The sequence below is a fragment of the Cervus elaphus genome, chromosome 16 (assembly GCF_910594005.1).
Source record: "Cervus elaphus chromosome 16, mCerEla1.1, whole genome shotgun sequence".
NCBI classification, from domain to species: domain Eukaryota; kingdom Metazoa; phylum Chordata; class Mammalia; order Artiodactyla; family Cervidae; genus Cervus; species Cervus elaphus.
Window position 1 is genome coordinate 35,035,687 of NC_057830.1, and position 14,003 is coordinate 35,049,689.

The following is a 14,003-nucleotide window of genomic DNA, read 5'->3' on the forward strand; positions in this document are numbered from 1 at the left end:
TGTTTTAATAATTACTACGAGCATCCCTTTCCCAGTTACCCGACCCAGAAAACTAGGAGTGTCTGGACTCCTTCTACATTTTATCTCAGAGGTCTGCCACTCTACTCTCTTTAACATCCTCCTTTATGGCTTTTTATCTTCTGCTTAGTTCAGGTCTCTGTCATCTCTTGCCGGCACTGATGCAATAGTTCCCTAAACTCCAGTCTCATTTCCTTCCCACCAATCTTCTACGTGACTTTTAGAGTGTCCTTCTCCATCTCAAATCTGATCATGTTACTCCCCTACTCAAGGCTTCATTGGCTCCTCCGCCATCATCTTCTGAGTAAAGAACAAAATCAAGGCCCATCTTCCAGCATGATCTGAGCCCTGCTGGCCCCGCAACTTTATTTCCTGTCACTCTTCATCATCATACCTTCTAGGTTTCCACTGTAGCAAAATGTTGACTGTTCCTTGAATGTGCAATGCTAGTTTCAGGCTTCGGAGCCTTTGCAGATGTTCCCCGAACATCCTTCCTCTTAAGATAACTGGAAAACTGATGTCTGGAGACCTTTTCGAGAGTCTTCCTCTGGGAAGTTTTCCCTGATCACCCTCCCTTTGTCCCTTTCCCTCTTCTTTTATGGCTCTTGTTACATTTACTGATAATTACTGGGAGTTCCTTAAGGATGGGTCTATTTCTATGTATCTTGATGAGCCCCGGGCTCATCACTGATAACTAAGTGAGGAGAGAGAGGAGACAGAATGCTCCCTGATCAGGCCCCTCCTCACCCTGCTGAGTGAGCATCTCTTCCACAGATACCTCCCCACATAAGCCAGGCCCCAACCCGGGTGGTGACAGGACCGCTGCTGTGGATCGGCCACTGCCAGGGTACCCTGTTCATGGCCGTGTGTCCCACAGAGCCTGCACTGATAAAAGCTTCAAAGCTACCACACATGGAGTGTGCTGGATGTAGTATATATACTCAGTACTACTCTAAATGCTTGCATATTAAGCACTAGATTACATAGTCTCACTTTATCCTCACAGAAACCTTTGACATAGGTATTAGTATTAGCCCTACTTTACAGAAGTAGAAACTAAAGCCCAGATCACATAGCTAGTGTTATAAATGGAGGATCCACGATTTTTTTTTTAAAGAATAGTCTAAATGGTAATTTGTTGAAGCTAGTAATTTGTTTGATAGGTACCCAGGATCTCTCTATACTGTTTCCTCTGTTTTCATGTAAATTTAAAAAGTTCTACAGTAAAGCATTTTTAAAAGATTGGGCTAAATCAGTGTGTTTTAAACTCCCTCCCCCACCTTTCTTTTAAGGCAATAAAACCCTTTCTTCAACCAAAATCTTGCAGAAAGGCTCCTATGTAAGTGAAATGAAAATGGATCTATTCTGGGGATTTCCCTGGTGGTCCTGTGGTTGGGAATCCACCTTGGATTGCAGGGGACGTGGGTTTGATACCTGGTCCGGGAACTAGGATCCCCCGTGTTGCAGAGTAGCTAAGCCCCGTGTGCCACATCGTGCCCACACGCCACAAACCAGAGAGCCCACACACCGCAACGCAAGATCCCAAGTAACACAGCGGAAATCCCGTGTGCCACAGCGAAGACCTGCCACAGCCAAACAAATGCATAAAAATGGACCTATTCTGGCTTCAGGGAAGCCAGACCCCTCCTGTTGCTTTCCTCTCACACTCAGCCCTGCCCAAGGCACCGGGTTCGGGAAACACAGTTGAATGAAAATCACTGGACCAGACTAACTCTGAAGATTCTTCTGGTACTTCTGCCTTCCTCTAGTTATATTGGTTTTGCGCTGGTCATTAGCTGATTTATTCCATCCCAGAAACAGTGAGATTGAGCTATTAATCATCTCCGTAGTCTTTGGAGAATTTCCGCACAGGGTTGTAGAAACACGGGCTGCTGCTAGAGATGCATTTCAATGTCTGTCTCTGCTGAGTGTTTATTAATAACCTTGCTAATCGCCACTCTAGTTTCTGGATCTAGCTAACTCCTGTCAGATGTCCTTGGGGGGCATTTTAAATTTTCCCTGATTTCTTCCAGCCAGATGCTTCCTTCTGCCTGGATTCCTCTCTGATACTTGTATTCATGAATATTTCACATCTAATCTCCCTGATTACATTTCCATGTGGTGGTCATGGTGCATTGGCTGCACCTCCCGGGAAAGACATACAGGAAGCCCACAGTGAAGACTCGAGTTTGCAGGCACAGTGCCAGAGTCTTTGTTCCCACCTCAAAGATGGCCTTCCATCAAGGACAGTGATGGGGAAATGCTGAATGGGACCTTGCAGTCTGGGGCTTTACATGCTGGCTCTTGGCCTAACGGGACTGGCAGTGTCACTCAGGAATCCCAGTGGCCTTAGGGAACACATGTGGGTCCCTGTGACCAGAGTCACTCAACAGCTTCCCACTCAGGCCCCATCCTTCCTGCACTGGCCCCGTCCAGTGTTGCTACCCAGGACCTCCAGCCTGAGAGAAGACACTCTGATGGACTCATCTGCACCAAGGAGGGAAAAGTTAGCCACAAACGCCCAAGGACTTGAGTTCTTAAAGTTAACTGTGGGAGAAGGCAGAGGTGATGGGGAAAGAGACAAGATGAGCCAGGGGGCATAGTGTCCTGGAAGCCAGGGGAGGAAATCCTTTCCAAATGGACATGGTATGTGTGACACGTGACATACTCTACAGAAAGAGGAAAGGAAGTTGGAAATCTGTCAGTGCTTCCCTGGGAGGGCCCCGCAGGCACGTCTGTGGGTTTCCCCTTTGAGAAGCCCTCGCTCAGGCGGCCTTGGGAGTGAGCCGTCCCTGCAGCCTAGTGCTCACCGGCAGGTCTCTATGCCCTCTGCAGGCGGCACTTGCCAGGCTGTTTTGACCACAGAAAGACATGGATAGGTCACTGGAGGCCTCCTTCTCCAGGGCAGCAGGGGACAGGTGCTGCCAGTGATCAGCCTCCCAAGGAGGAGCCGAGCCAGGGAGGCAGAGGATGGATGACTTGGCAAGACCAGTGGCTTGGGAGGTTGCCTGGGATGCATGCACTGAGCCCCCAGTGCCCCCGACCTGTTCCACCCTTCTGTCCCATTCCCCTCAGTGACAGCGAAGGCCGGGAATCAGAGATGAGGACACAGGCCCGGGTTCTGCCCTCAGGAACTCACAAACCACTGTGGCAACACAGCCCACGCAGGCCTTGCACTCTGGATGGCCTAAAGAAACACAGACAAGGCCAGGATTTCCCTCCAAAACACTCTAGACTTTTCCCTTTTCCTTTAGTGGCAAGCATGTTTTCATCCCCCACTGCTTCATTCTAAAGGGAAACTAAACCACCATAATGGCTGCGTAGCCGCCCTTTAACAGTCACCAGAAGCCACTCAGATCCCTGGCCTGGCCCCACAGGGCCCATCCTCCAGCATTCTCCCTGCCTCTCTGTCTGTTCTCCATGTCCCCAGAGGCAGAATAGGCACAGCCTTGGAGCCTCTCTGTGATCCTCTGACCTAAGGTTTACCACTCTGTGATCTTGGGTGGTTAGGATGGCCGCATCCTATGTCCATGGCTGGTTATCAGTTTCTCAGGGCGAGGGTGAATGACTCCCGCGCCTTCCAACTGACTAAGGCAGAGTAGGACAAGGCCCTGGATCTTGTAGCAGAGATTTGGGGTGGTTCTGGAGAGAATAGTGAGGGTAAAGTAGGACTTGGGGCAGCATAACACCCATAGCAATGGGAAGAAGTCAGTAAAGAGGGCAGTGAGGGAGACCAAAATGGTTCCAGACCCTGGACATACACAGAATGCATGCTGTCTTCTTTGTCATCTGTAGGGTCCAGCCCTGTCTGGGCAACACAGGACGAGCTGGCCACCGGCTGACTTGCCATGGTCTGTCTTCTCACCTGCCATTCCCAGCCAACCATTCAGGTTCTCTCAGGAGACACTCTTTAGGATTCATCTGTGAAATGGAGAAGTTCTGACTAGAACTGCATGGCTACAGCCTGGAAGTCTAGCCTGGCTCGGCCAGTCAGTTCTCTGGATCCTGGGAAGGGATCAGCCAGAGCTGGGGAAACAGAGAGAGAAGGCCCGTCTCAGGGAGCACCTGCTCAGATCTTAATCCAGACTTAAACTCACAGAAACCTAGAAAGATCTTTCTAAATAAGGCAGGGCCCTAAGGAGCATGGCGACTAGTGTGGGAGGCAGGAGAAGGTGGTCCTGTGGGTTTAAAGAATCACAGGAGGCTTCCTGGGGGTCGCAGATGACACGGGACTTAAAGGACAGACACCCAGATGGGTGTAAATAGGGCCAAGATCCGGGCTCTTCCACCCAGCTCCCGATCTTCCTTCCATAGTAGACGGGTCTGTCCCTTCCTTCCTGAACCCCACCCGCTGCCAGGGAGAAATACCCACATAGGATAGGTGAGAACAGCCCCCTGTGTTCACCTCCTAACAGCTCCCTCTCTCCCTGCTTTCTCCCCCAGGACCCAGCCGCCGCCTCCATCTCAGACGGAGACTGTGACGCCCGGGAGGGTGAGTCAGTAGCCATGAATTACAAACCATCCCCGCTCCAAGTGAAGCTGGGTGAGTGTGTCCGGGGGGTGAGGGAGATGTTGGGCGTGGACAGGCAAGGTGCGCTGGGCTGGGTCTGCGAAGAGGTACAGCTCAGGCTAGACAATTCCAAGACTCTAGCCACCAAGTCACTGGCACCACCCGGAACCTTCTCTCCTGCAAGGCCAAGAGGGAGGTGATAGTTCTCTACAGGAGCCCAGAGCTCTAGAGGCATCTCTGGGGCCCAGAAGGCTCCAGATGTTCTGGGGCATAGCTGCAGGAACCCCAGAGAGAGGGTTGGAAGCCCCATCAAACACTGGACCAGGTTGAGAGGAAGCTGCCTTAGAAGTGGGCATCAGTTCCTGTGTCTGAGGGGAGAAAGTAGTGAGGCTTCCGAAGCCTAGAACCTGGCTCCTCTCCCCTAGAAGCTGAGCCCCGCTCCCCCTTCCTAGTCAGCCTATCTGGATATCTCTGGATCTTGTTGGCTCCTGTTTGGAGGAACTTTCCCTTAGTTTCTTAATAAACCCAAACCTCTCCTGACTTCCCAGGGTCACCCTGCCCTTGGGGGTTTATCTCACGTCCGCTCCAAAGTCAGTTTATGCCGCCGCCCGCTCCTTTGAGCCGCCTCTCTCCCAGGCACTGCCCAGAGCCCCTGCAGCTGCTGTGCTCACCTTATCTCCCCCCAAACACCTCCTCTCTCCCTCAGGGACCATCTCACTCACCCAAGGCTGCCGTACATAACAGACTTCTAATTTTAAAAACTGGTTTCAGGAATTCCCTGACGGCCCAGTGGTTAGGACACTTCATTTCCACTGCTGAGGGCCTGGGTTCAATCCTTGGTCAGGGAACTAAGATCCCACAGGCCATGAGGTGCAGCCATCAATCAATAAATAAAAAGTTTGTTTTCGCGAGTGAAAATATAGCTAACACAGTGCATCCAGGAAAGAGTTAACAATTAAATGCAGGCCACGACCATCCTTCAGAACTTCTCTGCCATCCCGGCCGGCCACACTCCTGCTCATCTTTCTCCCCAGGCTCCAACTGCCCATCAAATACTGGGCCCTCTCCTTAGTCCTGAGAAATCTGTTTTAAAAACCTTGCTCTGCAGCTGCCAGGACACCTTTTCAGAGTCCTGTTATATTATTCAGCTTTTCTTTTTTCCTTTTAACTTGCTTTTCTCCTTCCAGACCAAATCCAGGGAGCCCCTCAGGCTGTTTTTCTAAACAAGAGAGCAGTCCTCTCAGTGGAATTTGTTCATCTTCCCAGGACAGGACACCGGACTCAAACTCCAGCCAGTTTTATTTGCTTATTATTGTTTAATTTAACAACACAAATATTTAACAAGTATAATTTCTTTACTCTGCCCCATCATTTTCTCCTCCCCAGAAATGATCATTCCAAGAGTTTTGCTTTTGGTTTTTAGGTTTTTCTAGTTTTATTTTGTATTTGAACACAAGTGGTATCATACTGTCCACATTTTCTGAAGCTTTTTTATGTTTTCTGATTGATGTTTTAGAGCCCCTTCTAATGTCAGTATATAGAGAATGACTTCTTTTAATAGTTGCATTGTAGTCTGTAGTTTGCTTTTGCAGTTTATTAGCATTTTTCCACTGTTTCAAAGCAAATTGCACCCCCTAGAGGCTTGGGGTGGTACTTGCAGCTGCTGCCTGCAGGAAAGGAGGTGAAGGTGGGTTTGAGGGCGTGAGATAGATGAACAGTGACAAAGAAAGAGGGTTAGAGAGTGGGAGATGAGAGACATGGAGGTCGAGAAAATTCCAGAGTCCCAGTAGCTATAAATGCCCATCCCATACTTCCTCTCTGGAACTTGTTGTTTTATGAGAGCTTTCCCCAGGAGTCCTTTTGCCAGTGTCAGAGCTGCTGTGAGGAGGAGGAATGGGAAGACAAGCCTCCTGTAGGGCCCAGGCAGAACCCGACTACTGGCAACAGAGCCACACACCAGGCAATGGGTCCCTTGGTTGCCAGTCCCATGAATCTGGTAGGTTCTAGAGCCTCGGAGAATCCATAGGCTGACCGAGGAGTCAGAAGTAGTCACGGCAGAGGGCCCCCCAGCCTGCTGCCCCTCCTGCTCCACAGTCTTCAGGGCTTCTTTTCCTTTCCATTAAGCCCAGACTCCTCTGCTTGGCATTCAAGGCCTCTCTGCTCCAAGTCTGTAATTAGAGGGGGCCCCCAGTCCCTTGTGCACAGGACCTGATACATGACTGACGACACAGATGTTTGCTGAATAAATAAATGACTGAAGAAATGCACCCAACTTTTCCAACCCGGCCTTCCCCCATCTTCGTCCCTCCACCCCGTCCAGCTCCACACTTACTACACTCACTTCTAAATGGACTTTTCTCTACACTACCCTTCCTTCTTCAAATGCCCTCCTCACTCGGCCTCAAGTGGGATTCCCTGGTGGTTCAGAAGGTAGAGAATCTGCCTGCAGTGCAGGAGACCTGGCTTCAATCCCTAGGTCAGGAAGACCCCCTGGAGAAGGGAATGGCTACCCACTCCAGTGTTCTTGCCTAGCAGAACCTAGCGGACAGAGGAGCCTGGCGGGCTACAGTCTATGAGGTCACACAGTTGGACACAACTGAGCGACCGGCATTTCCAGTCTCCACCTCAAGGTGTCACCTGCAGGAAGCCCTGCCATCCTTCTATTCCATCTCTCCCTCTCCAGCCTTTCTCTGGGTCAAGCACATGCTAGCTGCCCCACTTAGGAGTACAGTTCCTGGAAGATGGGGGTCAGCCTCCTCCTGTCACCCTTCACTCTCTGCCTCAGGTTGTGCCGAGCAAAGCACTGTCTCTTTCAAGCAGCAGGGCTTAGAGTTGGATCCTTGCCTCAGTTCTTAGAGAAGCAAGGGATTTCACCATGGGGCCAGCCCGGGCTGTCCTGAGTGGTAAGGCAGCGCGGCCCTGGAGGCAGGACACAGCTTCGTTCCCACGTCCCCCTGCAGAGAAGCAGCGGGAGCTGGCCCGGAAGGGCTCCCTGAAGAACGGCAGCATGGGCAGTCCCGTCAACCAGCAACCCAAGAAGAACAACGTCATGGCCCGGACAAGGTAGGCCCCTCTCCGCCAGGGCCCTGCCAGCCGGCTCCTGTCTCTGCTGGTTCTGAGCCTCCCCGCTTCCCTCGCTCCTCAGGCCCAGCTCCTCTCCGAGAGGAGAGAGTCTCACAGGATCAAGGTGGCAGGGTGGGATGGGGCTGGGTGGGATTGGGCCGGGAGGGAGATTGTGGGGTGTGGCCAACCCAGTTCCTTGCCAGGTTGGTATGCTTCAGTCACCAATCCAGTCCCCCAAATTCTCCCCCCAGGCTGGTCGTCCCGAATAAAGGCTACTCCTCGCTTGACCAGAGCCCGGATGAGAAGCCACTGGTAGCCCTTGACACAGACAGGTGTGTACGGAGACATCAGGGCAGCCGGGCAAGCCCCAGCAGTGAATGAATGGGAATAAACAAGTGGGCTGAACAGGCCACACCTGCTCTGTCAGAATAAGGGTGTCCCTCAGCCAGGAGCTCTCCGAGGGTGAATCCCCCAAAGAATGGAGATGGGGGGGAGCAGACAGAGGAAAGGGGATCAGTGCAATCTGCTGCTGTCCTGGGACAGCTGACCTGGCAGCTGCCCCTCGAATGGGCCCTGATGCCGTGGTGCCCTGCCCACTCTGAGGGGGGAGCCCTACTGCAGGGCACAGACCTGGCTAGACCTAGACTTTGGGAAAACCCAACAAACCCAGATGATTTGAGCCTAGGAAAAAGAGGGGCAAGGCTGTGGGGTAGTAGCAGCTTGATTTAGGAGGAGGTTAAGGGTATTTGGTTAAAGGTTAAAGGTATTTGGCTTCCAAATACTTGGGTTTCCAAATACTACCCTTGGTTTGGGCTTCCCTGGTGGCTCAGACAGTAAAGCGTCTGCCCGCAATGCGGGAGACCTGGGTTCAATCCCTGGGTCGGGAAGATCCCCTGGAGAAGGAAATGGCAACCCACTCCAGTACTCTTGCCTGAAAAATCCCATGGACAGAGGAGCCTGGTAGGCTACAGTCTATGGGTTCGCAAACAGTCAGACACGATGGAGCGATTTGACTTTCAAGGGTAGTATATATTTAGAAGGGTGGGGCTAAGGAACCTGGCTTAAAACTGCATTCCCACAGCAAGCATGGTTTCTGCTGAGATTGTGCTGTTTATTTGGAAGTGTGGGGGGAGGGGGAGGTATTGACTGATGTGGGGGAGGGTAAAGAGAGTTTTCTATTTAATGTCTGGAAATCACTTCCTCTCTGCCTTCTCTCCTCTGCGGCCAGTGATGATGACTTTGACATGTCCAGATACTCCTCCTCTGGCTACTCCTCCGCTGAGGTGAGGGCCCACTGCTTCCTGCCCTAAACGCACCTTAGTAGGACCACCTCTAGGGGAAGGGGTGGGGCTAACACCAAAACACCCTGAGCAGAGCAGTGGGCAATAGAATGGGAAAGACTAGAGCTCTCTTCAAGAAAATCAGAGATACCAAGGGAAAATTTCATGCAAAGATGGACACAATAAAGGCCAATAATGGTATGGACCTAACAGAAGCAGAAGATATTAAGAAGTGGTGGCAAGAATACACAGAAGAACTATACAAAAAAGGTCTTTATGACCCAGATAACCACAATGATGTGATCATTCACCTACAGTGCTGGAATGCGAAGTCAAGTGGGCCTTAGAAAGCAACACTATGAACAAAGCTAGTGGAGGTGATAGAATTCCAGTTGAGCTATTTCAAATCCTAAAACATGATGTTGTGAAAGTGCTGCACTCAATATGCCAGCAAATTTGGAAAACTCAGCAGTGGCCACAGGACTGGAAAAGATCATTCTTCATTCCAATCCCAAAGAAAGGCAATCCCAAAGAATGCTCAAACTACTGCACAGTTGTACTCATCTCACATGCTAATAAAGTAATGCTCAAAATTCTCCAAGCCAGGCTTCAAAAGGACATGAACGTGAACTTCCAGATGTTCAAGCTGGATTTAGAAAAGGCAGAGGAACCAGAGATCAAATTGCCAACATCTGCTGGATTGTAGAAAAAGCAAGAGAGTTCCAGAAAAACATCTACTTTTGCTTTATTGACTATGCCAAATCCTTTGACTGTGTGGATCACAAGAAACTGTGGAAAATTCTTCAAGAGATGGGAATACCAGACCACCTGACCTGCTTCCTGAGAAATCTGTATGCAGGTCAGGAAGCAACAGTTAGAACTGGACATGGAACAACAGACTGGTTCCAAATAGGAAAAGGAGTAAGTCAAGGCTGTATAGTGTCACCCTGCTTATTTAACTTATATGCAGAGTACATCATGAGAAACGCTGGGCTGGAAGAAGCACAAGCCAGAATCAAGATTGCCGGGAGAAATATCAATAACCTCAGATATGCAGATGACACCACCCTTATGGCAGAAAGCAAAGAAAAACTAAAGAGCCTCTTGATGAAAGTGAAAGAGGAGAGTGAAAAAGTTGGCTTAAAACTCAACATTCAGAAAACTAAGATCATGGCATCCCGTCCCATCACTTCATGACAAATAGATGGGGAAACAATGGAAATAGTGACAGACTTTATTTTTGGGGGCTCCAAAATCACTGCAGATGGTGACTGCAGCTATGAAATTAAAAGACGCTTGCTCCTTGGAAGAAAAGCAATGACCAACCTAGACAGCATGTTAAAAAGCAGAGACATTACTTTGCCAACAAAGGTCTGTCTAGTCAAAGCTATGGTTTTTCCAGTAGTCATGTATGGATGTGAGAGTTGGACCATAAAGAAGGCTGAGCACCGAAGAATCGATGCTTTTGAACTGTGGTTCTGGAGAAGACTCTTGAGAGTCCCTTGACTGCAAGGAGATCAAACCAGTCGATCCTAAAGGAGATCAGTCCTGAATGTTCATTGGAAGGACTGATGCTGAAGCTGAAACTCCAATACTTTGGCCACCTCATGTGAAGAGTTGACTCATTGGAAAAGACCCTGATGCCGGGCAAGATTAAAGGCAGGAGGAGAAGAGGATGACAGGGGATGAGATGGTTGGATGGCATCACGACTCCATGGACATGAGTTTGAGCAAGCTCTGGGAGTTGGCGATGGACAGAGAAGCCCGGTGTGTTGCAGTCCATGGGTTGCAAAGAGTCGGATTGGACACGACTGAGCACTGAGCGATTGAACTGAGGTGGAGCCTGTGCTGGGCGGGGCCTGGGATAAGATCTCACTCCGCCTCCAGTGCAGGGAGCAGAGTTAGGGGCGGGGTTCGGACCCAGGTTGGAACCGGGCCCTGAACTGCAGTGGGGTGTGGCACAGGGGCGACCCCTTATGGGCGAGGGCCTGAAGTAGGGGCGGGGCGAACAGAAGCAGGATCTGAGGTGGGAAGTTGCCCCTAGAAAGGGGTAGGGTGAGTAGCAGGGCCAGGTGGAGCCCCAAGAGGATGTGCCTGTAAGGGAGGCCAGAACTGAGGCTAGGGCCTAAAGGAGGTGCAAAGCATGGGGTTTCTGGAGAGCCAGGGATGGGACAGGGCTGGGTGTGGACAGCTGGTGCCAGCGGGTGGCCCCGAGCCTGACCTCCCTCCCCTTTGTCTACAGCAGATCAACCAAGATTTGAACATCCAGCTGCTGAAGGACGGCTACCGGTTAGATGAGATCCCCGACGACGAGGACCTGGACCTCATTCCCCCCAAGTCCGTGAACCCCACCTGCATGTGCTGCCAGGCCACGTCCTCCACCGCCTGCCACATCCAGTAGCGGGCGGGGCCGCTGCGGCCGCCGGGGTGGGGCCACCAGGGGCCAGCTTGGACCGGGCAGGGGCCAACCCCTCCCCTGCTCGTCCACCTGCCCCCTGGGGCCCCGCGCCCTACAGCCGCCAACCTCGTAACAGTCATTGCTTCCTCCTATGGTAGGACGTGTACCTCTGTGTGTTCATGGAGCCGGAGAAACCAAAACCGGGTCTCTCTCCACCCCCTGGGGCTGAGGAGGGGAGGGCTGTTTGTTCAGTTACTTGGGGGACCTTGCCCAGCATCCTGCCCCCTTCCCGAAGCCACTGTCTGGTAGAGGAAAGGGGTGACTGGACTTCGTGGAGGCTAACAGTAATGAGTAAGGGGCAGGATCACAAAGCCAGGGGTTTGGCTCCACCCCAGTGAAGCCAGGAACCCCCAGCACCAGCCAAGGAAAGGGGCTGGGAGGAGAAAGGCCCAAGCCAACAGGGTCAGGGCCCAGCCCCACAGAGCCGCCTCCACATGCTCCCTTGCTGGCCCATGTACCATTTGCATTTCTCCCCTCATCTCCAGATGGGAAGTCTGGCAAAGCTGCCCAGTGGGATATTGTCCCCCATCCATCAGATCACTGCCATCTTCCTCCACTTTGCCCCATTCACCTCCTTCCTTGCTGTCTGGATTGCGTGGTGGGTGAGGTGGGCCTTAGAGACAGCCAGAGTTTAGATGGTATGATCCGTCCTCACCTGCCCCTAACTAACACATCTATCTCTCTGCACCCCTTCCCCTGCCCCCCACATTTCTGTTCTGTTCATCTGTCCTGGGTTAGAAGCAGGAGGTAAGGCTGGCCTCGAATGCCCCATTGTGGTCTTACTCTAGCACAAGATCCTAGAGGCTGCTTCCCAGGAAGACTCTTCAAGAAAGCAAGCCTGGGAGAATACAGTGGCAGCAGGTGTATGGTAGGGATGGCTTGGCAGAATGTGTGCGCACCTGGGGCTGTCAGAGTGTGTGTCTACATCTCTGGGTTGGGCCTTTCTCTCTAGATGACCGTGGTGACCATGGTGGGGAAATGACTGTGTGACCTGTTAACAGTGTGAGAGGCCACTCAGCAGTTCAGTGGACTGACAGCCCTGGGCGGGGGTCAGAAGTCTGAGTTCTGGTCCTCGCTCGGGCACGCTTCCTCTCACCTCCAACAAGCCAGTTATGTTCTCTGGCCTTCTGTTTCCTACACGGCATAGTGAGCAGCATCTGAAATTATTTTGAAGGTTATTTCAAACCTGAAGAAATTTCTTCATAGGAATTTCCTTGGAGGTGGACAGGGAGGTCTCTGGTGTCTTCAAGTATACCTGGGGTCTTCCTGAGCTGCATGTCTGTGTGGAGAAAAAAGGGGGACGTTCCTATGGGACCTGCGTATGTCTGAATACATGTGGGTCTTTGGGGGAATGTGAGTGTGTGTGTCTGTGAATGTATTTGTGTATGTGGGTATCTATTGTGTGTGTAGCTGTACCTGTGTGTGTAGCTGTATCTACGGGGTGTGTGAGAGTCGGAATGTATGTATCTACTGCTGCTTCTGCCACTGTTACTCATTGGTGGAGGGGTGGGGGTGGTGGCCAGAAAAGCTGAGGATGAAAATCAAGAGGGAGGAGGGGACCAAGGCCCTCCCCAGGGCCTGGGCAATACAGACCTGCCCCCAGGTGAAGAAAAGCAAAAGCACAGATGGCCTATACCCGCTCAGGTCTCTGCTCCTTGAACCCCATACCCCAGGGCCATTCCTCAGGCCGACCCCATCCCGCACATGCTGGCCAGTCCTCTCTGATACATACCACTCACATGCTGCAAGTGTGCGCAGGCCACACCCACAGCCCAGCCCCTGGCTGCCATCCCGGGAGGCTGGAAAGGGGAGAGGGCAGAGAGGAGAGAGAGCAAGGCTGCTGACTTAGGAAGGGTATCACTTCTCCCTGCACCACACCCAGGGGCTACCAGCTCCCCTCAACTTCTTCAACCCAACCCCACCTCCTCTTAGTTCAGGGAGGAAATGCCAAAGGGAAGCAAAGGACAGAGAAGTCAGCTGCAGGGCTCACATGGCCCAGACTGGTCCCCACCTGAGCCCATTGCTCCCACCCTGATCAGCAGACCCACCCCCTGTCATCTGGGCACCAGAGCCGTGCTTCCTGCCACCACCACCCCGGGCTCCTTGACTCACCCTTCAAGAACACGGGTACCTCCTCTTTTCCAGGCAGGGCGCCCACCAGGGCTCATTTAGACGGCGGCCTTTGCTGCTGACGTGCTATGTGACTCTGGCCCACTGCGCAACCTCTCTGGCCCTGAGGAACAAGGGAAAGGCTCCCTCCCCACAGGACAGACCTAATCCCCTGGCAGACAGGGGCCTCTCGCTGAGGCCGTGTGGTGGAGAGAAGTAGGAAGCTGGTGGCTAGCACCCTCTGGGTGTAGGGAGTGCGCAGTTCCCTCCTTCCTACCCAGGAGGCTGGAGGGGAGAACGGAGGCCTTGGCTCGCCCTGCCGCCCTCCCCCTGTAGATACTGCCTTAACGCTCCCTGCCCTCAGCACTGGCTGCCACTCAGCCGGGTTCCTCCGTGCTCACTAATTTATTTCCAGGAAGGTGTGTGGAAGACATGAGCCGTGTATAATATTTTTTTTAACATTTCCATCGCAGTATTGACCATCATCCTCGGTTGTGTATCGTGTAACACAAATAATGATATTAAAAGCATCAAACAAGCTAGCCTCAGCTCCCTACCTGGGGTC

The 14,003-nt window shown here is 52.0% G+C and overlaps 1 protein-coding gene across 7 annotated transcripts in view; it reads left to right on the plus strand.

Annotated features, from left to right (window-relative positions):
* The window catches only part of FAM219A (family with sequence similarity 219 member A), a 60,395-nt gene extending 46,415 nt beyond the window's left edge, over positions 1-13,980 (plus strand). For 2 of the 7 annotated variants that reach the window (XM_043927518.1, XM_043927520.1), the window contains exons 2-6: positions 4,462-4,561; positions 7,489-7,591; positions 7,843-7,923; positions 8,820-8,874; positions 11,114-13,980. In XM_043927518.1, the coding sequence (XP_043783453.1) occupies positions 4,462-4,561; positions 7,489-7,591; positions 7,843-7,923; positions 8,820-8,874; positions 11,114-11,272 (498 nt within the window). In that variant the 3' untranslated portion in view covers positions 11,273-13,980. The remainder of the gene's footprint in view (positions 1-4,461; positions 4,562-7,488; positions 7,592-7,842; positions 7,924-8,819; positions 8,875-11,113) is intronic. The other 5 variants (XM_043927519.1, XM_043927521.1, XM_043927522.1 and 2 more) reach the window with 3 other exon arrangements.
* The last annotated feature ends 23 nt before the right edge of the window (positions 13,981-14,003 follow it).